Source organism: Podarcis filfolensis (assembly GCF_964270895.1).
Source record: "Podarcis filfolensis genome assembly, chromosome: 4".
Classification (NCBI taxonomy): Eukaryota; Metazoa; Chordata; class Lepidosauria; order Squamata; family Lacertidae; genus Podarcis; species Podarcis filfolensis.
Genome location: NC_139607.1, coordinates 57,357,703 through 57,384,387, shown reverse-complemented (window position 1 = coordinate 57,384,387; position 26,685 = coordinate 57,357,703). Strand labels below are relative to the sequence as shown.

General features: G+C 39.7%; 1 protein-coding gene across 2 annotated transcripts in view; it reads right to left on the bottom strand.

Annotated features, from left to right (window-relative positions):
- Positions 1–18,000, bottom strand: part of TMPRSS15 (transmembrane serine protease 15) — a 54,096-nt gene extending 36,096 nt beyond the window's left edge. For both annotated transcript variants that reach the window (XM_083611270.1, XM_083611271.1), the window contains exons 1-8: positions 17,672–18,000; positions 15,497–15,618; positions 14,317–14,384; positions 10,662–10,813; positions 9,086–9,127; positions 7,606–7,644; positions 6,494–6,613; positions 488–596 (exon numbers count right to left, since the gene is read on the bottom strand). In XM_083611270.1, coding sequence (XP_083467396.1) covers positions 488–596; positions 6,494–6,613; positions 7,606–7,644; positions 9,086–9,127; positions 10,662–10,813; positions 14,317–14,384; positions 15,497–15,618; positions 17,672–17,816 — 797 coding nt within the window. In that variant the 5' untranslated portion in view covers positions 17,817–18,000. The remainder of the gene's footprint in view (positions 1–487; positions 597–6,493; positions 6,614–7,605; positions 7,645–9,085; positions 9,128–10,661; positions 10,814–14,316; positions 14,385–15,496; positions 15,619–17,671) is intronic.
- Between the last annotated feature and the right edge of the window lie 8,685 nt (positions 18,001–26,685).

Here is a 26,685-nt window from a genome sequence, read left to right as displayed (position 1 = left end):
TCTGGGGTTTCCCCTTCTGTGATGCCATTGGGGGCCAAGAATTGCACCCCCATGAAGTTTGCAGATAGGTGGTGGAATGATCCTGAGAGAAAGAGACCTCCGGGTATAGGTTAGTATAAAAATTCAATAAATAATAATAAATAATGAAAGACAGGGAAGTGAAGATATTCCAGGGTGAGAGATGCAGAGGGAAGAAAGGCCCCCAGGTGAGAGCAGAGAGGGCATATTTCCTAACGTTTTATTTATTGTTTATGAGTACTTTTATGTTGTAGTTATTTTTTAATGTTGCAAGTCGCCTTGAGCATGGTTTGTACTATGGAAAGGTGGCATCCAAATAAAATTATATACCGTATGTATGTAAATAACTTATTGGTGCATATTATGCCCTGCATTAACTGGAGTGTATAAAAAACATTGCTGAGAAAAAAGTGTTTGCATTTTATCTGCAAATACAGTCTAGTTGATAGAATGTTGTCAAGTGACTTACTGTATAATCCATCGGCAAGCAAGGTTTGAAATATAAGGCTCTGGATAATGAATAGAGTGGAAAGATCCAGTGGAGCCAGTCAAAATAAATTTTCCGTCACAGGATGTAGCTGTAAATAAATAATAATTATCTTTTCAAGAAATTCAGTCTCAGAAAGAGATTGCTCCAGTCCTTGATTATAAAGAACAATTGTACTTTGTTTTCCAACTATATTGTCTCAGTAACACATTATGGGAAGAGGAAAAGCTTCACAGTTTGAGATAAATTTGGTTATATTAGCAGACAGAATATAGATTTGGTATTCCTCATTTTATTTTTACTGTCTTGAAGGGGCTAGGTTTCTTGTTTCCAGGGCTCCCCCTTATACATTAAATTGATTTCTGGAGCAGGAAAAATTACCTCACAAATCAGCTGCAACCATTATTCTAAGACAGTGATAGTAATTCATCCACTGCTGCAGTTAGAGCCTCCTTTCTGGATATGCCTTAACTATCACTGGCACCATTGCAAGGTCTGGTTAGATAGAACTTGGTACAGTATACTAGAGACATGGAGCTCATTCTTATGAAGGGCCAGCCATACCATTAGCCACAGTCACAGAATCACGTCAGACAGCAGATGGTGGGAAGTGGGGTGGTATTCGAGAGAACTGTTTTTGTGCCACTTGCTCTGCTCTACCTTTCTATCCTCAAATTCAGTAGGAGATGCTATTCCATCACTACTGTTGATGACCCCATCTGCACTATACATTTAAAGCCATACCATACCACTTTACACAGTCATAGCTTTCCTCAAAGAACCCTGGAAACTGTACATTGTTCAAGGTGCCACAATGCCCAGAGTTCCCTGGGAAGGGTAACTGGCTGGCAAAGCACTCTGAGCTCTGTAGTTCAGTGAGGGGCATGGGGTCTCCTAAATAATAGCTCTCAGTACCCTTAACAAACTACACTTCCCAGGCTTCCTTGGGGAAAGCCATGACTGTTTAAAGCATTTGATAATGCTTTGAATGTATTGTCCAGATGGCGCCTTAGATTCAACTAATCTAATAGAATGGTGGAGAGTGCCATCTTGTCTTTTGCCTCAGACAGCAAAAATCCTCGTGCTAGCCTTGTGCCCATGAGGTAAATCCTTGTGTTGTGAATGTGAAGAAATACAAATCTGGTCACTTTTCTCCCCCAAGGGAGACCAATCTCTGGCCAAATGAGTTCAAATGCTCAGAGCATATTTTGTTTTTGCTTCTTTGCTGACTCATTACAGCAATCCAAGCACATTTTCTTGAATTTGTCCTTAGGATAATGAGGAAGGGTGTCCATGTCTTCACAGCCAATCCATGCTAACCAAGATATTTTGCTGACAGGTAGTTTCAGATACAATTTTAGCCCTCTTCAGGCATTAGTAAATGGTGACAGTAAACATGCAAGGGAAGGCATTGGGGATGAGTGTGCTAGCATTAGTCATTTTGCCCCTCACTGTTTTCATAGCTTTCATGGAAGATGACAATTTGAAGCTGACACTCTTTGGTATCCATGGGGGCTCCCCCCACATTTTACAACCCTGATTTTGTGTCTACATTCACTGTTTAACAATGCCTGCAGAGGGTGATTACTATAAATAGTATATAGCTGTTCAAATTTGTTGTGTTTAGACTTAGCTGACATCTCTGTCTTACAGTCATACAACCCACCACTTCTTTTAAATAAAGTAACAACTTAATAATAAAAAAACACTTTAGATTTCCCATATATCTCTGTCCTCTTTTAACCAAAAAATCTTTTAGTACCATGACTACTTCTACTATGATTACTACCTGAATTTCAGTATAGGACATGGTTCTCACTTTCTAAAGCTGAATTAAGGAATGGGGACAATGGTGGAGTCACTTCATTTCATGGCGATTTTATCATTAAAACTAGGGGACAGAGGGTTGCAATGTCACCTGTTGTCTGCATTTCAGCTGAGAAGCTAATTGATTTCACTGAACTCTGACAGCATCAGGAAGAAACTGTTAGAATTACACCCTTCCTGTGCTGTGGCTTTATACCTCTAGCATATGCTGAACTCAGTAGCACTAAAGGGAATTTTAATGGGGACCGGATGGTTTTGGACATAGGTTATTTTGTGGACAAGAGTAGTTATAAAATGACTATAAATCCTGTTGTAAATTTTTCCAAACTTCACAGGCAGCTATTATGGAAGAGGTAATGCCCCTTTGGTAATGGGAACCAAGTGAAAAATCACAGACCTGGAAAACTTGGCCTGCATTCTGACAGTGTAAGTGGCTTGGTTCACCTCTTGATGGTCTTTCTGCTAACTCTGCTAGAAGAACTAAAGCCTGGCAGAACTCTTCCTCACTTCCAACTATAAGACCATAAAAATAATGGTCAAAATGTCACACTGTTATCCCAACAGAAACCTATTCTCCTAAATTTTGTGGAGGGCAGGTTTTATCTACTTTTATTATTATCATCACCACATTTATATACCACCTTTGCTCCATGTATCCAAAGGTAATATACCCACTTTTCTCTCTATTCATTTTGTCATCACAACAATCCTGCAAAGTAGTTTAGGTTGAGAGATAGTGCGTGGCACAAGGTCACCCACTGGACTTCACAGGTAAGTATGACTTTTAGTCCTGCTCTCTCAGGTCCTAATTGAATACTCTAACTGCTGCACCATGCTGGTTTCTTTAGGGAAGCAATGAGCTGAAACAAGCACTTTGGCCATGTAGTATGTTAGCATCTTATGCACATTTAACTTGTGCCATTTCAACCATCTGTGGCTGAAGGCAGGCTGGTTGATATTCTCTTGGGGTTACCTGCTGCAGAATGACCTTAAAAGCTATTTTCACATCTGGTAACACAGCTTAGGGGGCAAGGCCCACTCTGACTCCCAGTTCTAGGATGCTCTCGTGAGATCTTGAGGGGCAATCTGAGTTCCAGTATGTGAACGTTCTTAGGCTTCCAGAGCCAGAGTGCTGAGATGGCCTTGCCTGGCAAACAAGGCAGTGAGCTTTAAAAGCTCTTTTCATGCCAGTTAAACCAAGCAGACCAGGCACAAAAATAGCTTTTAAGCTATTTGCCTGGTTTGCAGGGCACCCAAGCCCATTCAGCTTGCAAGATGTTCTTGAAAAATCTCGCTGGGTCATTTGAGCTCCCATGAGATCTTCTGAAAGCATCTCTTGCCTTCCAGATCCAGCATGCTGAATGGGCAGAGAGCTTAAATGCTCCTTATGCACCAGGTATCCCCAAGTGGACCAAATGCCCCCCCCCCAAGCTTTTAAACTTTCTGTCTTGCTTGCAGGGCAGGGCCCACTCAGCACACAGGATCTGGCAGTACTGAGGATTCTCTCTCCCCCCACCCCCCTCACATTCTAGCTGCAGGGTGGCTCCAAGTGTTTGATTATAGGTAATTTTCAAGTATAAGCAGAACCCTTTGAACCAAATCCCCACATAAGATGGGACCATACTGTATATGTATTGTGATGTGTCATTTCAACAAATAAAAAGAAGCCATCAAAAGCTTTTGTACACTGAGTAATAGCAATAGTCCAATAACGTCTCCGACTGGCAGTAGCTCACTCTGGCTCAGAGTTATTGGGTTTATTGAACTAGAAAGCTCAGAGGTTTATCACTGAACTGCATACATGCTAAGCATACCACGGGGATATAGAGCTAAGCTTAATTTTTCAATTCTATGCATATGGATTTTTCACAGAGTCCCACTAAGCTGAAAGCTGAATTCTATAGGTAGGAAATAGAAAAAAAAAATCCTTGTGTATTGGCTTAACATCTTTCAATGTTCCTACACTTGAGGCTGTGATATATTAATTTTGCATCTACATTGTTGACATACTAGGAAAGAGACTGTATTCATAATTGCTCCCTTGATGGTTTGTGAAGTTTTGTTTTAAATGTCAGCAAAAGAAATGGGTTAAATGAGCAGCTTGTGTACATGCTAGCTTCTTAACATCTTAATATTAACATCAATGCTCTTGCTATACTGTCAACAGCAGAAACCTGAAATTTGAAAGAACAAAACAAATATAAATATTGAACATAAGCACCCACAGAGAAACATGATATTGGAACTGGGGAATAATATTTGATCGCATGTAACTAGAATACTTCCTTAAGGCACTTCCTGTAAAGTTTTCCCTTCAGGGGCATCAACATGAGTTGTGGACATAAGTGAACTATCTCATAACCTTTGTTTGTGTAAGCAAAATACAGCTCTGGGTTATGTGAATATGCTCAGAGTAGCTGTAGTGGCAGAAGGTAAAGGTGTGCTTAACCAGCTGTGTTGGGTACAAAGATTGAAGAATCAGAAATACTACTACAAATAGTAGTAGTAGTAGTAGTAGTACAGTGGTACCTTGGGTTACATACGCTTCAGGGTACAGACTCCGCTAACCCAGAAATAGTACATCTCGGGTTAAGAACTTTGCTTCAGGATGAGAACATAAATTGTGTGGCAGCAGTGCAGGAGCAGCAGGAGGCCCCATTAGCTAAAGTGGTGCTTTAGGTTAAGAACAGTTTCAGGTTAAGAACGGACCTCCAGAACAAATTAAGTACGTAACCAGAGGTACCACTGTAGTAGTAATTCCCTGTCCAACTGGACCACTCTTGTTGGTTGGTTTGTTTAAAAAAATCCTGATCTCCACTGCTTTTTTTCCAGAAGGGGAAAAGAGACCTCCTATCATTTTCTTTACAACAGAAAAGCAGTTGTGGGAGGAGGGATTTTGACTGAGAAAATCATCTGCAGTGAAACAGTCAAGCATCTTTCTACCACTCTCCCATTCAAATTTCTAGCCCTTCCCTGGTTGTAATAACTAATAACAATCACCGCTAGACTGTTCATGTGTCTCCCATGCCTTCACTAGTTTGGTGCTTAAAGTCCCAACTGCTGAAATGTGATTTATTTCCCCACCTTATCTGAATGCTCTGTTGTTGGCCTCCTGATATTGAAATCTCAACACAAACAGTCATCATACAGTTTCAAGAAAACAACCCAACTATCCACCATAGACTGGCCTGCACATGAAGGTAGGAACATAGGAAGCTGGCTAATGCTGAGTAGGAGCATCTAGTTCAGAACTGGCTACACTGACTGACAGCGGCTCTCCAGGATTTCAGGCAAAATGTTTTCCCAGCCTTACCTGGAGATGCCAGGGATTGAACTTGAGACTTTTTATATGCAAGGCAGATGATCTACCATTGATCTACGGGCCTTTCCCTTAAGAATGGGCTGGGAAAGGGGAGGTAGACTTATAAGGTAGAACAGACTACACAAGGAATTATATTTCTTAATCTTTCCCTGAAAATCAACACGAAAGCAGAAAAACAAACACAGTAGTGACTGAACTGGGCTACACCAAAACCATCCCCAATCTTGCCACCCAAAACACCTCATCTGTGCCAATACTACAACTAGAATACCAATGGTGGGGTGGCAAGGGCAGCAGAGGCCTCCATGCTTATAAAATGGAGGCATCAACCGGAGACCTCCTTCTCCTCCTGTGGATCCACATGCTATCATATAGTCTCCAAGATGCCTTCCATGGAAGACCATCTCATCTTACATATGCAGCTTGGCTTTTCACTTCTATTTCTTTCTATTGTAGCCTCTGTCTGAAAGGAACCAGACCAGACTGAGGATATGAATACAATATGAATTTAGAGCAGTGAAAGCTGGATCTTTGTTTCAAAGCAACACCATATCTCAGCCTTTTAGTTGGCATAAAATAGCTATTCATGGTTAATTGCATAAATCTTTTTGTAGTCAGAATATTGCTTTTCTGTAGTATTTCACCTATAATTTCTTTATCGTTATTCTTTTATTTTAAAAACTGGTAACTCAAGTTGCAAGAATTTCTTTCCCCTGATGGGTTAAAGAAATAATATTGTATTACCTTCCACATATTGTATTATCTTCCACACAACACTGCATGATGTTGAGAGAGTCTGTAAAGGGTCAGAAGTTAATTGAAGGAACTCAAATTCTTACCACATGTTTTTTCATTTTCATCAGAACCATCTGGGCAGTTTGGTATTCCATCACAAAATGATTCTCTTCTTATGCAGCTTACACCATCAGCACAAAGCTCATCAAGAGGTAAGCATTTCACTAAAATAAGTTTTTAAAAGGAAGATGGCATTATTCAGAAAGTTGCTTTGATCATACACAGTTTGTTGTTTAGATTGTGCACCAATTATAGATTTTGAAATATTAAGTTACATATCAAGCTTTAAAATAAGTAAATAAATATAGCAAGGGTGGTCTGGGATGCCCAATCCAAAATACAATATTGACAGTGTTCTCTATACTTCCAGTGCAAACTTTACAGTGTACAAACCTGGAGCAAAAGACAGACATGCATTCTTCTCCCAGATGTGCTACTCTAGTCTTTCCAATAAGATTGCTAACTGTCCCTTTAACAGCAGTTTGGTTCTGCAGCAATCAGGAGGTTAAAATGTTTAGCTGTGAAGGATTGAACCTAGAACTGCATCAGTTTTACCTCCGAGTTACAAGCCCTCCATCCACTTAAGAGAACTTTGTGTCTTCATACTATTCTGTGAGCCCAATATTACCAGTGTCAGAGACTGATTATAAGTTCTGAGATACTTCAAGTAAAGGCATAATAAATCCTGTGAAAATAATCAGTAGTAGTCTGCAAAAACTCAAAGAACTTGAGTTTTATTGATGTTGGAAACTGTGCTTATAAAGGACAAGTTTAAGTCCTTTCGGAATTAAACTTCAGAAAACTAAACCACAATGCCATCTACTGGGGAAAGAAAATGTGCTTTCTTCCATTACTGATTCTCTTTCCAAGTCAGAATAACAAGCATATCCAATCATCAACCTTTTTAAGCACAAATGTTCCTTACTTGTTCCTAATATCCACTAATTGGTACAGACACTGGTTACTGAAATAGATGTATATTAGTGTAATGTGGCAGAAAGTGCTGCTCATAATTTGAACACAACCTTTTAAAGCCTTATCTGCACAGGCTCAGTGTGGATCTTGTGGGTGGAAAAGCATATGATTTACTTGATTACAAAAATACCTGGAATCTTTGATCCAAAAAACACTATCTTGCCATTTTCTGTCTACTAACCTGATGTTGTCAAAGGACTTGTACCAAATGTTCTGAAGTCTTCAAAGCAAAAAACAAAGAAAATTGGGGGGGTGGGACAGAAAATTATTTATAAAGCAAATGTTCCTTCCATTCATATTATAAGCTTGATAGTACAATCCTATGCAGTAATCCCCACTGAGTTCAATGAGACTTACTCCCAAGTAAATGAGCACAGTATTGTAGCCTTATGCAACAATGTAGAAAATGATGTGAGCAGTATATTACTTTGGTTGTTGCACTTCATCAATGACTTTGTCTAGATTTCTTTTAATATTAGATTATATGCTTTGTATTTACTAACCTGATGTTGAACCAGGCAGAGGACCTTCTCAGTAGTGGAATTCACCCTGTGGAATGCCCTCCCATCAGATGTCAAGGAAATAAACAACTATTAAACTTTTAGAAGGCATCTGAATGCAGCCCTGTATATGGAAGTTTTTTTATGTTTTATGCTTCGTTGTGTATTTAAGAATTTGTTGAGAGTTGCCCAGAGTGGGTAGAGAATAATAATAATAATAATAATAATAATAATAATAATAATAGTAATACAACATGTCAGAATGATATTGGAAAGTGTGGGAGTATATTGTTTAGCCATTGGAGATCATCAATTATTTTTCACAGATTTTCCTTTTAATTAGGCTGATATAACCTTTAGAACATATTAACTAAATGAATTGAAATTATGTTTGTTTTCATTCACTTGCTTTTTGGTGTTAGCTTCTTTGTTGGACCCATCTCTGCTATTTATTCTTGTTAAAACTGAATGTTGTTGTTTTATAAACTAACTCCTCAGTGTCTCTCTATCCCTGCTTTATTCAAACCTCAGTCATTGTTTAAAATCTCCATTTCCCTCAGTATCTCTTTACCTTAGTTTACTCAAATTTCTTTCATTGTTTAAAACTACTATTTTTTCTCTCTCAGCAATACCTTCCCTTAACCATTCAAAGTCATTTATTACAGACACGATTGTGTCTTTTCCTTCTTGCCCCTTCCTCCTTTCTATGCCCCACCTTTGGAACCTTGGGAAACAGGCAATGAAAAGAGTGTGATGATGGACTAATGCAAATATAGTATATAAGAGAGAGAGAGAGACAGCGCACGCACGAGAGCGCAAATTTCTAACCATCCATTAGGAAAAAATAACAAGTAGGAAATAAGAAAATCACCCCAACAATCTAATTTTGCCACTTACACACTGGTCTCACAGACTGGAAGAGAATGACCACTCTCATAAAGGACTATGTATCTTTATTTCAACACCCCTACCCTAAAGCACTGTTACTAGAGCTGCCTTGAAAAATAATTCACTGTGATTTCAAAATGAGAGATCCCCCACCTCTCTACCCAATTCCTTTTTTTCTACATCTTATCCCCTCTCAAGTTCTGGTTGTTTGTCCAATCAGCTTGGTTTCATTTCTCAGAAAATGCTATATGATTTGTACTTGTATTTACTAACCTGATGTTGTCAATGGACTGTTTGTGCTAAACATTCCTGAATCTGCAAAGCCAAAACAAAACTGAATATTATTTCAGAAAAGGAAATGAAAAACAAAAGAATAAAGTGTCATTATTTTTTTGGAAAAGAACAAGGAGAAAGAATTGGGTTGGAGACTCCCTGCTCCAATTTAACATGCCTTGTTAATTGCACGGCCCAACTTGGGAATGTGAGAATTTGCCCTGATTTTACCCTGATTCACCCCTACCAATTAAACATAAGGTCTAGCCAGTAAGGCTGATGCTAATTAGATGACTGTGCAACGAACAGCTGCCTTTTCAATTAGTGGTTTCCATAACAATGAATTCCAGTTTGGACTTCAATTTCTGAATCTAAAACACACTAGGTATGAAATATTTACACAGAATATAACCTCTCAAGTGCAAGCTATTTTCAAATGATAGTTTTACTATGTGCCAAACTTAGAATGGCTGCTGAGGGGTGGGCAGCACTTGCAGCCTGTCGTGGGCTCTCCCCATGCCTGGGGGGGTGAAATTCCTTTTGGTGCAGCTAGCCACTGAGTCCTCCCCTGGTCAGCTGTTTTGGATGGCGGGATAGCCTGCCAAGACTTAAAGGCCTGATGCACGCATTTCACTCATCTCAGTCACCCCAATGCAAAGCAGGTGTAATTTCAGGGTACCCCATTAGAGAGGGCTAAGTGCAAGTCTCTGCCCAGAAGCCAAGTGTGGGGCAAATGGGCCATAGAGCTTCCAGCAGCAGTCAAGGATGGGCCCCATCAGGGGACCTGCATCTTGTCATGGTCCAAATCCCAGTCACAACCGTGCTTAAGCTTCATCCCTCCCATCAGGTGGCTGATAATAGATATACACCCAATGCCTGAGTCAAAACCTAACCTACATCTGTAATCAATAAAGTTGTGGCCAATTTTTAATTCCAGACTTGTCTTGTCTTGTCAAGTTTGTTCCATCACACCATTGCTATTCACTTTACCCTTCGAAGTTGGGGGCTCTGCAAGTGGGTCCACAATTGATATTGTATATGTAATATCCTGCACTAATTTTTTTTTTTTTTTTACATTATTAGATGCAAACTATTAAATACTACTGAAGGCAGAACACCAGATGTTGAGTGCCAAATAACAAATGCCAAATACTGAACAGTTTTCTAGTCCTGTCACTATGGAGATGGATTTAGGGGTTGTTAATTTGGGGTAGGAAAGCAAATAAATTGGGACACCAAATTTCCCTATTATATTATATTGTGGATATTCACCCCATTTGGAAACTTCCCCATCCTCTCTCACATCTTCAATGTACACAGTGCCTGAATTTCACTTCTGACTCATCTTACTGCACCTCACAAATTCAGTCATTTCTTTGTTTTAAGTCAGCCTTGTTGTGGCTGTTGTAGGTAAATACTTTAGGATGCGGAGTGCTGCTGACTCTTATCAACACGAAAAGACTTGTTGGCAGGAGCAGGGGTACTTTGGAGAAGACGCCACTGTTGAATCAGGAATCAATGGATAGTAGTTGAAATAACAGCACAATGCAATGTTTCAAAAGGAAATAATGATTACCTGTTATTTCTATGCTGTTCACATCAATGCTGAGAGTCTGCAGAAGATCACTTTTATTTCTTTCAATGCCCAATGCAAGTTCATTCTTTATAGTTACACCAGGCACCCATTGTAGAAAGGAAAGGTTGAATAGTACAATAATGCTGCCATTTCTGCCAAAGAACAACAACAAAACAAAATTAAAGTCTGCGAAAAACTTTTTTGTTTAGATAAATTCAAATGTAATACATACATTTTTTTAATACCTCACGTTAAGTACTTAATTCGTTCCAGAGGTCCGTACTTAACCTGAAACTGTTCTTAACCTGAAGCACCACTTTAGCTAATGGGGCCTCCTGCTGCTGCTGCGCTGCCGGAGCATGATTTATGTTCTCATCCTGAAGCAAAGTTCTTAACCTGAAGCACTATTTCTGGGTTAGCGGAGTCTGTAACCTGAAGCGTATGTAACCTGAAGCGTATGTAACCTGAGGTACCACTGTATATGAAAACTGTTTATTTCATTGATACTTTGATAATTTTATTGTCTACTGTTCTTCTCACTGCTTTGATCATCAGTGGGATCATGGAAGTTTAGGGAGTGAGCCAGAAATGGTGCAGATTTCAAACTCCAGATTAGGAGATAGTAAAAAAAAGTCATCGTCCCCCCTTAAATTGTCACCACACCAAAACTACATATAATCCTTGTTTATATAGTGCTATAATGAAAATTCAAGATCTGAAATAAGGGAGAGGAGATCTTGAAATATATATTTTTGTAAGAGACTGCAAAAAACATGGGTGTTGACTCTGAAAGCAAAAGGGGGGGGGAGGGAAGGATGAAAATAGGCCTGTAAATGAATCTGGTGAATAAGTGGGTGTGCATTCAATCAGGCTAAACAAATTAAAAAGAAACTAGTGGCATATTTTAGAATATACCCTTCATAAGTGGGGAGAGTGAACATGACCTAAAATGCTTCCATCCTTTGCCGTTTAATCTGAGTATTGGGATTTTTGACAACATTAGTTTACCCAGTGGAAGTTTGTGCTTGGTTTCCTTCATTTTCTTTACTCTCAATATAGATGTCTCTACTTGTAGCAATATCTGGACTGGCGATGATGTGTGACTCTATAATAATGCTTACTGAAGTGAAGAAAGTTTTCTCGTGGTTAAAAATCAGCAGTGACCTTTCTTATTTCAAAGAATTCCTGCCAGCAGACTGTCACTGATACAGCTGTGCTTTGGGGTAAGAGGTGATTAATCCTATCATGGAGCAAAGCAGAGGCTGCGGCAATGTAGTGAAAGATTCTTCCCTTTAATTTCTTAAATGATTCTAACAACCTCTAGGCCATGCTGAGTAAACAAAAGCTTTTGATGCTATCTTTGTGACTCATCTGATTTCCAGGGATGAAATAAGAAATCGGATTGCCCTGAAGGATAGGGCAAACACTTTTCTTAGGAAAGCTGCACAAGGACACACTCTTTGAATCAAAGTAACAATTGAAGTTGGTCGGCATGCAAACAGTGTTGTCTAGGAAAATTTAGGGCAATGCTGGTAAGTTTAGGCCCTGAAATTCTGAAGTTGTGCTTCCTCCTTTATTGCCCTGCCCAGTTGTAAGGTTGTGGGGTTGGGGACGACCTATTCACAGAACCATCACTAAATGAAGCATATAGGTAGGGCTTCTTGGCAGTAGCCTCTAAGTTGTGAAATGGATTTCTCCAGTTGCACCTTGCACCAGCTTTCATAAGCAGGTGAAGATACACAATTTTTGCTCAGGCTTTTGGAGCAGGGTGGTGAAGTGATGCATTTAGTTCAGTAGTTCTCTGACTTTTTTCTCTGGGCCACACTTTCAGAATAATTTTTTTTCTTGTGCCACACAGCATTGATAAGTAACAACTGCTAACGGTGCTTGATTTATAACACAGAACACAGCTGCTTGGTAATATGATTGTGGCACATCTAGAAAGTGTAAAACACTGCAGTTACATAAGAACAGGAATCATTCTCAAAATATAATACTGATTGTTCTTGAATCTTCCAACCACAATTGCCATCCTCTCCACCACATAGTTTGAGAACCACTGTTTTAACCAATTCCACCTTTTCTGTGGTGTTGATGTGCTTGCTGCTTGTACTGTATATTTACTGTGATTCTAAGGCACAATATTTTATGGCTTGTATCTAATGCAGCACATAGTAGCTATCCTGTGAGTGCAAGGATTTTTGCCTGAACAACAGGACTTTCCCAACTCTCCTCCTCCATCAGGTACCCTGCACCTTCTCCAAAGCTACTCTAGAGGGTTGGAGGAAATCCCAGAACAGATTTAGAGATGTGTGGTCAGGGGGAGGGGGGGCGGAAGTCCCATTGCACAAGCAGAAACCCTTGCGCTATTGGGAAGGTTACTTGGTGCTTCATAGGATTCAAGCCAATATTTTTACATTTTATCCAGCATGTCCTGGTACCCTTGGCAGAGGGGCAGAGAAAAAGAAAACAGTGGGTGGGTAAACTGAACCCCACATCCCAGAGAAAGCCAAGGCTTATAGGTCAAGTGGAGAGTGATTCATCAACATTCAGGAAGTGCTGATTAGGGATCATTTTTCAGTGTTGAGTTGAGCAACCATTGCCTGTGTATGCTTGAGTATACATGTTGGCACTTTATCAAAGGTAATCGATATGTGGAGGTGTTCATGCAGCCTAAAGCTTCATCGACAATCTGAATTACAGTGGGGTTAGATGTTCAAAAGATCTTAATTGATACTGCTTTGGTTACTAAAAACATTTATGTTGTATTTGGTTTCATTTTATTTCTCAGATTGTAAGCCAAAAGGTTCTGGTTTTACTTAATTTGAGTATAACTTGACAGCAAATGTTATTAAACTTGGGAATGGTGATTCTGTGCTTCATTAACATTGTCAAAGGCACCAGCCAGCTGCTGTATTTAGCAAAGGGGAAATGTGTCTTATTTCTTGACAGATCTGCTGGAGAACTGATTAGAATGGCAGTCAGATATGCTATGAGGAAATGCACAGAGTAACAAAAATCTCGGAAAAATCAAAGAAACTTTCAGAAGAAATAAGCAACAGACGTTCTATGGCAGCACAGTTCCCTAGGCCTTGCTGGAAGTGTTATTATACAAGTTATGAAAGAAACTAAATAAACAAATCCAGGTCTTAGGACCCATTGCTAAATTTGGAAGGTGTTGGGAGAGCTAGCACGCTCCTCCCCACATCACCATTCCTGTCACCCTCACCTGGTGGAAGGTATTTGTATGATATGGGCAGAATCCTGTATCTGTGAGGTTCCATGTGCCTTATGGAATTATGTGAAAAGTCAGGATTGTAAACCACATTGTGATGTGTGGGTAGGGCTCCATGGATACAGGAGACTGCTTGCTTCGCACAATAACTTCCACAAGTTGAGAGTTACAAAAATGAGGCAGGGTGGAGCTAGGATGCTTGTTTCTGCTACCCCATCTCAAACATTTAATACCACATCGTCTTTAGTGGGCTAAAGAGAAGCATGAAGAGGAATATAATATGCTGTATTATTATCAAAATAATTTAGCCTCCATTCCTGTACACATTTGCATATATTTCAATCTGTATGATTTTAGCAGTATTTAATGTACATAAAACTGCAACCCCCCTCTTTTTTTTGGGGGAAAAATACACCTCACCTGAATTGCAATATTTTACAGTCCTTGTAGTCATTTTGAAGTTCACTTGACTGAAATATATCATCCACCTAGATAGAAAAGGATGACATAAAATGTTTCAGCTATCTAGAGGGGGAAGGATGACAGGCAATTATGACAAAATATTTCAGTCAGTGCCTATATGCAAATTTATGAACTTTCGAGTGAGGTATAGCTCTGTTTAAAAGAAAAAGAAAAAAGCTCTGGAAGGTTCTGTGGGTGGAGAGAGAGAGAGAGAGAAAGACTGAGAATAGGATCCACAAGTACAACAAAGCTATATAGGACCAGGTAAGAATATTGTTCTTGACTAGGCATCAAGCTTCAAATTTTTCCGAACTCCTGGTGCTTCACAATTGCACATGTGTAAGCATGGAGGCTTCTAGACACAGACTTAATATTGTAATTGGATCAATCAGTTATCATAAATGGGTCATTGGGAACAGGGTTTTTATTTAAATCAAATTTTCCACAGAAAGGGTAAATCTGGATTAAATGAAGAAAAAGTGTAAAAACACTCAAGGAAGATGCAGCGCCAGGGAGAGGTGTGGCATGGGGAGAATCCTGTGGGATAGATAGGGAGACCTGGAGGGCTGCATTTGATTCCTGGACATGAGATTTCCTATCCCTGCCTTAAACTAGGACACACTGCTAAACATCACCACTATTTGGCATTGGAAGGCATTCAGATATTGATGCCAATGGCAATTTTCATTCTGTGCTAAATAGCATCTTTCAGGATATAGGGGTGCTTTTGTCCAGACCATAGCATCAGCTCCCTCCCTACAAGCCCATGGTGGCTACTTTAATGATAGAAAACAGCCACATAGTGCCATGTTCATGTACATCATTAGATAATAAACATCACATCAGTCGATTCCAATTAAGTTTCTTTTTCTCCCCTTCCTGCAGGCCTCAACCATGAATCTACTCTGGAGGGTCCCAAACTCTCTGAAGCAGATTAGAGGTGGGCTGCAGGGGGGAGAGGATGAAGGGTAAATTTCATTTCCACAAATGGCTACCACAACTGGATGTCTCCCACTACTGATATCTGCATGTAAATGGCAGAGAACTTAGATAGATTTAAAACTGAAAGACAATATAGAGGAACCTGTGAAAGCTAATCGATTGTAATTTGGTAAAGAATGTATTGGTTGATACTTACCATTTGCTGAACATCAAAGGCAAGAGCTTTAAAGGCTGTTGATAATTTATCTTGCAAAGCCGGACTGAAAGATGCTCCTGACAGTATGGTGAATTTGCCCTGGGCTGTAGTTCTGCTCACATCTGATATAATTAAAGGAGATATATACCAGCAAGGATACATTTCTCTCATTTTATTTAGAGCTGTCCTTTGCACTTTCTGTGAATTCCAAAATGGAACCACAACATCAAGGAGGAATGAGTGACAAACCTTATGTTATGCTTATAAGTTTCCTCACAATTTTGAAGTATATCTCTGACAATGGGTTTGGTGTAAATACCCAACCTTGCAGTGGCAGACCTTGGGATCTCAAATTTCAGCAGCTTTTGGGCAATGCCAATATTCTACACCCTTCACATGTCACATTCTGTTCGAAATAATAGTTGCAGTGTCCCCTGTGGCTCTGCTGAGGTTCAGCTACCACTGCAGTCAAACTCCCTTAAATCCACCTCTGCAACCACAACCTGGACATAATGCTTTCTTTTATATAGTTACACTTCTACTGCAGAGGAATGACACACACTGTAGCAACACACACACACACACACACACACACACACACTGTGGTTGGCATCAGCTATGGAAGTTGTGTCACTTCTGTCTAAGGAAGGGACAATGGCTAGGCAGCCAATTTCATCCCATACAGGAAATCATGCTGAGGAAATTGAATACTTTCAGGGTATTATAAGAACTAAGGATTAATGCTATTTCCTCTGGGCATGAAATAGATACAATTCTCTGATGTACCACTTTGAAAGAGGCTGCTTTGATTTGACACAGATATGTCTGACCTTTTCTGTCAGAACTCATGTATTGCTTTGGTGAATGTAGAGAATACCTTCCTACAGTCATTTTGATCTTTCAGATTGGTAATCTTATAAAATAAAGTTCATTTCAGTCATTTGAGATCTAAAAATAGCACCTTAAATATTTAAATTATTTAATTCAGCCTAAGATTTTTTATTTTTTTCCAGTTCTGAAAAACAGCAAGGTTTGAAAAGCAATCTCTTAAATAAATCCAATGTTCCTCGTGTTGTCCCTTTAAATGCAGCTTAATTTGTTCATGGAGCAATGCCTCTGCTTCATGTTCCTGGTTGTCACTAGCAGATGCAAAGAGACTGACATCATGTGGTTGGGCACGACACCGTTAGTGAACTATGTTATCTTTTTGATGTTGTGAGTTGCCCTAAGCATGGTTTATTTTCAAAGGTGGCATACAAGTAAATGATGGTGATGATGATGACAGTGATCAATCTCCCATGAAAATATAACTTCTGGTGACAGTTCTGTGGCAAATTTAACATGATCTCCAAATGTAACATGAGACTGGGACTCAAAGTGTTGAATTAAAAGGTAAAGGTAAAGGACCCCTGACAATTAAGTCCAGTCACAGATGACTCTGGGGTTGCGGTGCTCATCTCATTTTACATGCCAAGGGAGCCAGCGTTTGTCCACAGACAATTTTTCCAGGTTATGTGGCCAGAATGACTAAGCCACTTCTGGTGCAATGGAACACCCGACACCAGAGCAGTGCATGGAAATGCCGTTTACCTTCCCTACCTAGTTATCTACTTGCACTTTGATGTGCTTTCGAACTGCTAGGTAGGCATGAGCTGGGGCAGAGCAACGGGAGCTCACCCCGTCGCGGGGATTCGAACCAATGCGTCCCAACCAAGTGTTGAATTACTTATTAGTAAAATGTACCACAGGGGTACTGTCATATTAGAAACACTTAGCACTTTGCAGAATGTGGTGCCAAACATGCTTCAACAAAAGAACTTATTTTTCCTTCATCCATCTTTTCGTTCAATGCACTGTAACATTCCATTGATTTAAGCAAGTGCCCTATAGCTCATACAATCAATTCTCAAACTTGTAAATTAAAGGAATTCACACAAAAGGCTAAGTACAAAAGCAACTTTCATGTCAACTTTAAAGTCACCCTGTTCTATTCTGTCATTAACTCAGTGAACATATGCTTTAGTATTTAAATTATGGTCTAAGGGTTCACCACTTTTATGTATAATGATTCTTTTTCAAAGCAGCAGTACATCTGCCGAGCATCAAACATGACAAATAATTAAAGTAACATGAGCAGTTGACTTCAGAACTCAAGGTTGAATCCTACCTCCTTACCTTGTTCAGCTGGTTTACTTTCGAACCACAAAAGTGTTAATAATCCAATGCAAATGCATAATGATACTGTAAACAGAGCAGCAAACAAAATTTCATAGCTGGTAAGAGGAATGCAGTTTTTCTTTGATCTTTTTATCAGGTTCATTTCAGGATGGAAAATGGTGACAAATTAAGGATTGCCACCCGATGCATGTAAGAATAACAAGAACAATGATCTGCTTGAGCAGATATTTATATACCGATGGTGATTAGAAACTAATTGCAACTTTAATCTTCATTTACACTCAGTCATTTCAGCCCAGGTTTCTCTGTCATCCAGTGTAATGATATGTCCTCAAGAACATATACATAGTATGAAAATGTAACTCCTGTTTAGAAAGATAATATTTTTCAACATAACGTATGTAAACAAAACACCCAAGGTTATAAATGTTAATTGTCAACTTTACATTATTATTATTCCACCATTTATCTGTCACCAGTGAAATTAATGTGACATTCTATATTGCTACTAGGCTAGAGGTATTGGAAGCCTTGTGTCAATTTACCTTTGCACCAACAAGATATGAAATCAAAGTTCTAAACTGCTAGAAACAGTGGCAGTCAGCTTGGAAAGGTCCATTCACATTCAAACCACTTATCTTCAAACCACACACACAGTTGCCCAGGGTTTGCTGAAGAGATACCGTCACCTAACACGAGGTTTTTAAATGATCCTCCATTCCTGGATAAAGATAGGGATAAGTAAAACCTTCAATTTTTTCTTGATTATGCCATTTTTGTATGAGTTCACCCATTAGTCTATCACCTCCCATTTCTGCATGTGAAGTTCACATGGGCAGAGAAATCTGAATGGGGAGGGAATGCAGGCAGCTTTCAACCCTTCTCCTTCATTCTGGGAGCTTTACAACAATTTCCTTTCCATTTAGTTCATCAGAGTGAGGCTGAGGCCACTGGGGCTGGAGCGTGGGAAGCATAAAAAATGACAACATACAGTCATACCTCAAGTTGCGAATACTGTGGGTTGCATGTTTTCGGGTTGCAGACCTGAAAGTACTGGAATGGGTTACTTCTGGGTTTCGGTGCTCATGCATGCGCAGAAACACAAAATGACTTCACGTGCATGTGCAGAAGTGCCGAATCACATCACAGGCATGCTCAGACACGGTCCTTCAGGCTGTGAACACTGCAGGTTGGGAACGTGCCTCCAACACGGATCACATTTGCAACCCAAGGTATGACTGTATTGGGATTGAAATGGCCACATCTTTATTGATTACAGATGTAAGTAGGCTTTGGCAGAAGTGTTGGGCATGTACCCCAAATCAATGAGCCCAACTGCTGGCTGATTACTTCACCAGGGTTGACTTTTACTTCATCAGGGTTTAGAATCCCCCCATGACAGACATCAAATAGGGAGATCCCTCCATGGTCATGTGTGAAGTTCTATGGCACTTGCTGCAGCTTCTGGACCAGATACAAGGGCAGTCTGTGGCGAGGTGGGTTCATTTTCTCGCATGTGGTGGGACTGCAAAAAAGTTAAACATTTTTGGGATTCTATTTTTGCAGAAATAAATAATAATAACAACAACAACAAGAACAGCAATAACTGCAGTACCAGAATTGGCATTATTAAATGTGTATATGGGAACAAACCGAGTGTTGCTTGCTAACAAGAAACCAATTGGTTTTCTTCTCATGGTAGCTAGGATTTTAACAGCCCAACACTGAAAAGCTCAAAAGTTCTTACTCTGGATCGTTGGTACAATAAAGTATGGGACATATCCTTGATAGAAAAGCTATCTAAGCAACTATACCTGGTGAAGGGACAGAATAAATACCTGAACTTACCTTTCATGTGAATGGACTCCTCTCCAATGATATCTGTTTTCTTCCATGTTGCCACCTACAAAATAAATGGTTATATTAATTTATGTTCCAGGTTATGTGCATGTTTATGTTCCTGTTTTCTCACACTATCTGTTTCATCAGGACTTAATTGAAAACCTCAATAAACATTGTTTTTATTTTGTAATTTCTTTTTAGCGTTTCATAGGAGACAACCAGCCTCTGTGTCAACTACCGCTAAATGTCTGTTACATGCAGAAGGGCTGCCATCCTTTCAAGCACTGTTTTGTTAAGTGCTTTTCATAAACCTTGTCAGTGTCAAACTGGCCAGAAGTCTTGCTGGTTTCTTTTCTGAGAAATGTTTTACATATCTGAATCCCCACAGATTCATGTTTCGATGAAGTTTATGTTGGATCAGCAGTACCTGCAGTTTCTTTGAGATTTACAGTCTCATTGTGCTGTTTTTATTTTCTCCTTTTAATCATGACTACACAAGCAAAAGAAGTTGCTGACACAGAATGGGAAAGCACAGTGGTTTTTTTGTTTTTTTAAGAAGAAGAATCCCTTTAATTCCAGATATATGTGAAAAGAAGCTAGTGCCTGACATATTGTTAATCCATCTGTGGGGAAATGATTTGGTTACATGCACAGGATTGCCCTCCATTAGCAAGATGAAGTCAGACTCAGCTTTCCTGTGGCAGGTGTGTTAAATGATTCGATCCATTCTGCAGTGCTAGCTGTTGTGAAAAAAGGTGAATAAACTGCATCGACGGATCTGCGATGAAAACCTGGGGAAAAGTCCAGTTGCTTATTTTTGCTGACACTTAGAGCCTATGCTTATGAAAAGAACTCTTAGATGGATATCCTTGCCTGCTGGGGGAATGTAAGAATTTTGAAATATAAGCAGGTTGGTCGTTTGACACACATCCAAATTAGCACAATGTCTTGTTAAAAGTCATATTTTAAAAGAGTATTAGCAAAACGCCAATTCTGCAATATGTTATTTTTATGTCACACACTTCTGTTAAACATTTAAGCACATCTGATTTCCCTGCATAACTCTCATTGTGACTATGTTACAAAAAAACAATGCATTTTGTGCCTCTGAATTAGCCTCCTGCTTATGAAAGTTAATACGATTATGACAACAACCACTAAAATTAGCTGGTTCTTAAGTTGCCTTTCTTACTTCGTTAACTTGTCACTGTATGAGAAAGACAAGATCCTATGATGAGGGGGTGGTATATAAATCTAATAAATAACATAACAACAACACATGGAAGATATCTTGCAACCACAAGAAAAGAGTGGCATTTCAGCAGATTATCTCTCAGAGCTTATACAGGACCTCTATATTAACCTGAAACTATTTGGCTAATTATAGACTCTTTTGGGGCTGACTTAAAGGAGTTAATGGTGTGCAGGAATGTATAATGTCATGAGAAAGGACTGTGGTCTTTTGTTAAAACTACAGCATGAGAAAGTACAATCGCAAGGGTGGTGGGCTTTGCTTATTAGCCATGATCCTTGGCCACTGGCCAGTCTTGGAAGCCACCAGTAAGGAGAATGGAAAAGTTTGGTGACCTCATATTGAGACATTACAAATTCTATATAAAGCCAGTAGTGCCCTTGCTTAATTGAAGATTGCAATGGATGCTTTAGGCTGCATTCACATGGCTCTTTATTCCATTTCTTTGACATTTCCGTAATGGTTAATTTCTGCATTTTATTTGAGCTCTCACACAACAGAAAAGCAACATAAAATACTGCAACAGAGGAATTAGAAAATGGGAAGTGACATGATACACTTAAAAAAAAAGTTTCTCTCGGGAAATAATAATAATAAGCATAGAGGTATTTCCTTTATTTCTTTTAAGAACTTAGGTGCATCCAGGAGTTGTTTACATTTTGTGGGGTAAGTCACAAAACTGCTTATAAAGTATAGATTGAAGTGCAACGCCATGCATAGCTCATTTTTAGTCTTTATTCTCCCTTTGTGTTGTTAAATTTGCTGGAATTGTTTGTTGTGGATGTTTGGCTTGTATTTTATGATTTGTGCAACAATATGTGTTGCGCTACCGATAAACGCACCCATTTCTCCACTTTTCTTTTATATGGGGTTATCTACTGATTCAATTGAGATCATATTTTCAATAAACCATGACTTGTTCTGCTTCAGTAAGCTGTACTACTCCTGTAAGTGTTTCCAATCTTTATCCTAATTCAGAGTGTCAGACACATGAGAGCTGTGGCCTTAACCATACATGTAAATTAACAGGAAGCACACATATCTGAGAGAAGGCCAAAAGATTACTTCGGACATTGCATGAGAAATTGTGTGCATAAAAGCTCTTCACACACTGCAGTATACTGAGACCAGGACTGTAAGAATCTTGTGGTTGGGCCATCAGAAGCAAGTTATGAGTGATAAGAATGAAGGATGCCACAGAAGATGTAACGATGGACTAAGGTGGTCCATTCACATAGTAACATATAGGGCTCTGCACTGAATTCAGCTGAGTCCTGACCCAAATCAGTAAAATTTGGAGGTCAGTCATGGATCAGTGCAAATTGGGGTGGATGGCCCAGAGTAAACCATCTGGAGCATGGGGCACCATGCAGAAAGAAGAGATACACAGGACAGGAAATTGCAGGGGAAAGCTGAGACCTGCCTGACTGGAGGCTACCCTGGAAGTTTCCCTGGAGATGGTAGACCCACTGCTGTGACTCTCCTTCCTGTCTGAGGCCTGTGGGATCAATGCTTTCACTCAATAGCCATCATGTGGAGGCATCAGTCCCATTGAGTGCAGGTGCTACTTCACAACTAGCTTCCCTGCAAAGCAGTTTTCCCCAGTTTATAGCATTTTTGTCTGTTATTTTTACCAATAAGAGCATTTTAACATGTAGTTTATCATAATATGTGCATTCCCCCCCCCCCCATTACTTGGCTAGAGACTTGCATTTCAAAAGTCAGAGAAGCATGCATTTTGAAGTATATCTGCCTTTCAGTTTACATATTCTTTCAGAAAGCGTGATTTTTTTTTGTAGGTTTGCCTTTAAAATCAAACTTAATTGCATTTCTCCTCTTCCCTCGCTGCAACCTTCTCTCTGGAAGTTCAAAGGCTTGTGCAGTCATATTTTGGCTTACTGTACCATGTGCCAGTATAAGGCTTATTTCGTTTTTGTGTGGGTTATGGGCAATCATTTGTTTAAAAGCATTACACAAAGCAGAAGGAAGCTATGGGTTCATTAGGGCTCAGTCTCTTTTCTGTGTCAGGTTCACCTAGGATGTGAAGCAGTTCATTGCTAGGAAAATATATGACTCAGTCCATGCACTAGGCACAGAATTCCAGGTCGCAGAGTACTTAGCACCACTCCAAAAAGGGAAAGCACTGAAATGATGAGGGGGAGAGGTATACAAGAACTGCATTTATAAGATAAGAGGCATCATGGACTATATAAATAAACATTCAGATGAGTCAAAGTCCTCTCTGCCAAAGGTAAGGGCACCAGTCACTGTGCTATAACTAAGAAAGAAACAGTTTCTTATCTCCACTGATAATGCTAATAGCATAAGAGACAGGCACAGCAGAAAGAACAAAAAGAAGCCACAGCAGCATTGGCGCCAAAATGTTTTTTTGTTGGTGAAAAGCGGAATGAGTTAATAATAACTTGATAATGGACAAAGTTCTAGCTCAGCTTTCAACGGGTGATTTTAACATACAGTATATTACATTTTGTATCCATAGCTGAGGCAGCAACCAAGGTTAAGTTCTCATCACAGACGATGCGAGCCCACTCCCCAAACCTAGGAATCTGAACAAATAAAAGTTTGGAGCTTTGGAAGGGAATTCTCCTCCACTTGCAATATACTTAAGGGTTAATGGTTTGGGGCCAAGGTACTTAAAAGACCTATGAACCTGCTGGAAATTTGAGATCAGCTACAGAGGCCCTGCTTGCATGCATGTCTTTTTTTTTAAGAATAATTTTTTATTAACCGACCAATCATATCAAATCAAACCAAATTACATAAATTCCAAATTACACAGCCGAATTTTAAATTTTTGTTGGGGGTACCCATATTTCAAGTTCCGAAGGGGATCCAATCAACTTCTTGCTTCTTGCTGCTGTTTTAATGTCCACAAATCTAACCATATGATGTTCACAGTACTATCCAGTCCTTTCTTATTGTTTTTCCACATCTCTTGTTGTTATTTTCATATATTTTTCCTTTCTCTTTGTGACCTCTGATAGTCTCTACAAGCTGGTTAAAACAGTCTGTAATCCTGCATGGATTTTTTTTTATTATTCAGTGGTCATATCCAGACGTTTTCCATATAACATCACTTCCATACATCAAAACAGTCTTAGTGTCATTAATCTTCACCAATCTGCCTCCTTTCTCAAACCTCTGAGGAGATTCACCAGGAATGCAGTCTGAAAACAAGTCCGTTCCTCCTCCCGGCTATAAATCCTTTGGCAAGATGGCGACTCTGAATTAATTGCTGCGCCATTCCAAAAGCTCTTATTCCTTCTCGATCTCCATAAAGCATACTTTTGGTTAAAGTTTATTTCCACACAGACCTTAATCATCCTGCTTGGGTCAGTTAAACCGACGGTTCTAATGAGGAGGGGTTCTTAGTAAATCACATAAAAGAAAAATAAAAAAGGTTCCCCCCCATTCAGTCCTGTTGCCAACATACCCAGCCTTTGATGTATCGTCATCGTAAAATATTCCTGTTGCTCCAACTCGTCGTCTTCTTTCACAGAGGTCCCTTCAATTAGCACTCTTCACTCCCCTTCTTCACTTGAAATATGTGCATTTGCTTCTTTTGTAATTAATTATTCCAAATTGTTGCAGCTAGTGCGCTATCAGAGACAGCGTCCAGGAGAGCCGAGGTCCACATGGGCGCATTCTGCCTAGTGCCCTCACCCCCTTCTTTCGAATTTGGGGGTGATTTATGGGCACAGCAGGCAAGGGCAGTGTTCCCCATTCCCTTGGGGCAACAAGGGAGGCTGCCTACTCCCATAACAGCCTCTTAATTACCCTGTGTGGGTTGGAGAGATGGTATTGTCGGCCATCTTCCAATGCGCCCCTAGTGGCCCCCCTGCTTGCATGCATGTCAGGAAGGGAGATGAGGCTTGCAGGCTGGAGAAGCAGGGCCTTCTCAGCTGTAGAGCTATCTCCCCTGAGATTTACAATCAGCTCTTTTCTTGGTACTTTCATTGTTCCCACATCTAGCAGACTCCAACTGAAGGCTGATATAGCCCAGGCCACAGCCAACACCAGCTGCAAGTGCCTGAGTCTGTTCTAAAAGCCTCATCTCTTGAGCATTATCATTACTCTCAAGGAGCTCTTTACCTGTGCAGTGAACATTGGGCTCTCAGGCACACACCATTGTTGGGTGGTTTGGATCTTCTGGAGCCAATGTTCTCAAGGATACATGTTTGTGTGTAACTCAAACTTCCCCTCTGACTTGGCCCAAGCCTCATGTGTCAGAGGTGGATTGGAACCCCCACCCCAAGGGTCCTTCTAGAGTCCCCTTTGGTAATAGACCTGGGGAGATCCTTCTGATGTACCAGGGTCTTCAGTCAAGGGGCTCTCTTTGCTCAGCTGGGCTTTTGATCATCAGGAGATCCAGGTCCTTAGCAGAGGATTTTTCCATCGGAGCTTGGCATAAAAGTTTAAGCCACCTGGGTGGGTGGAAGGTGTTGATCTTTGTGCTTGGTAATAAATGATAATGGATTGGATCTAGACTGGGTTGGTTGCACTTACTTTGCATTCAAAATCAATGGGATCTAAAGCAAGCTATGACTAACTTGTCCCATTGATTTCAGTGAGACTGAAGTTCAATTTACTTAATCTGGATCCAACCCAATATGTCCAGAAGAAGGATCTGCCTCACTTTTAGTTTTAGTGCATGTTTTGCATAACCATATGAACCTTTGATTATGAAACTTTATGGTGCAAATCAGCAGTTATTACTGAAACCAAACCTTGTTTGTGTGCTTCCTGAGATACATAATCCTCACATAATTTAATATTGGCAGTATGCTAACTAACTGTGTTAGAATGAGTCTCATAAATTCCTAAGTCATAAGACAGCACTGCTATCACTTGAGTAAACAAAGAAGCATAATAATTTTATGTTTTGACATAACCAACATGAAAGAAAAACCCACAAATCAAACCATCTTACAATGTTCTTGAATATTTTGTGCCTTTTGTGTGTAACCTTCCTCTATCTTCATTTTATCACTGGAAGATTGATGAGGATAGGAATGCCTGAGGGATCTATCTGCCACCCCCTGTTAATTGTGGTAATAAGATTACAGAGGTACATTTCTGGATCATCAGGCTTGCTCAATTACACTTACTTTCTCTTCCTTGCAGGATCCACAATCAACAGGGGAGCTGAATGCTGAACGAGAGATAATTTATGCACTTTTAAGCACCTCTTAAGGAAAGACATTCAGGTTAGACCTCTGTGGTAATCCAATTAACTCCTTGCTCCTAATTAGCACTTCACAGTGGACACTTGACAAGATGATTGAGAAATAAAACGATGACAGAACTAATGTGGTGGGCTTTCTGGTTTTCTTTTGGTCAGATTATGTGAAAAATGCACAGGAATTCTTAAAACAGGGGTCGCTTATTATATATTTGCCTACGGTTTTGCAAAATGTTTTTTTATCCATTTTTTAAAAGATGGAATGCCTTGGGATGAAATGAAAATCCTGCAGGAAACACAAAGCTGGCACTGATTATAGCAGGCTCCCTGTTCTTGCTTAGGAATACCTAGTGAAACATACCACACCACTATTTGATTAAATAATAAGAATGCAAACATGAGAAACAATTTCTAGAAGAAATAACAAAATACAAACAACATTTAAGACTAAGCACAAAATTAAGCTCCAAGCAATATAGAATAGGAATGTACAATCTGTCGCTCCCTAGTACATCTCAGTTCTGTGCTTATACAGCAACATACACAGAATCCGCTGAGTAGGTGCATCTGTTTGGTGCTCTTATTATTAATCTTAGCTGTACTGGCTAAGGAAATCTAAAAGGAATACCAAGGATGCATAGTATAAAACCAAGTTCCAGTTAGAATAACCCACAAAAAGGCACTCTTCAAGCACTTCTCAGCGCAGGTAGCACT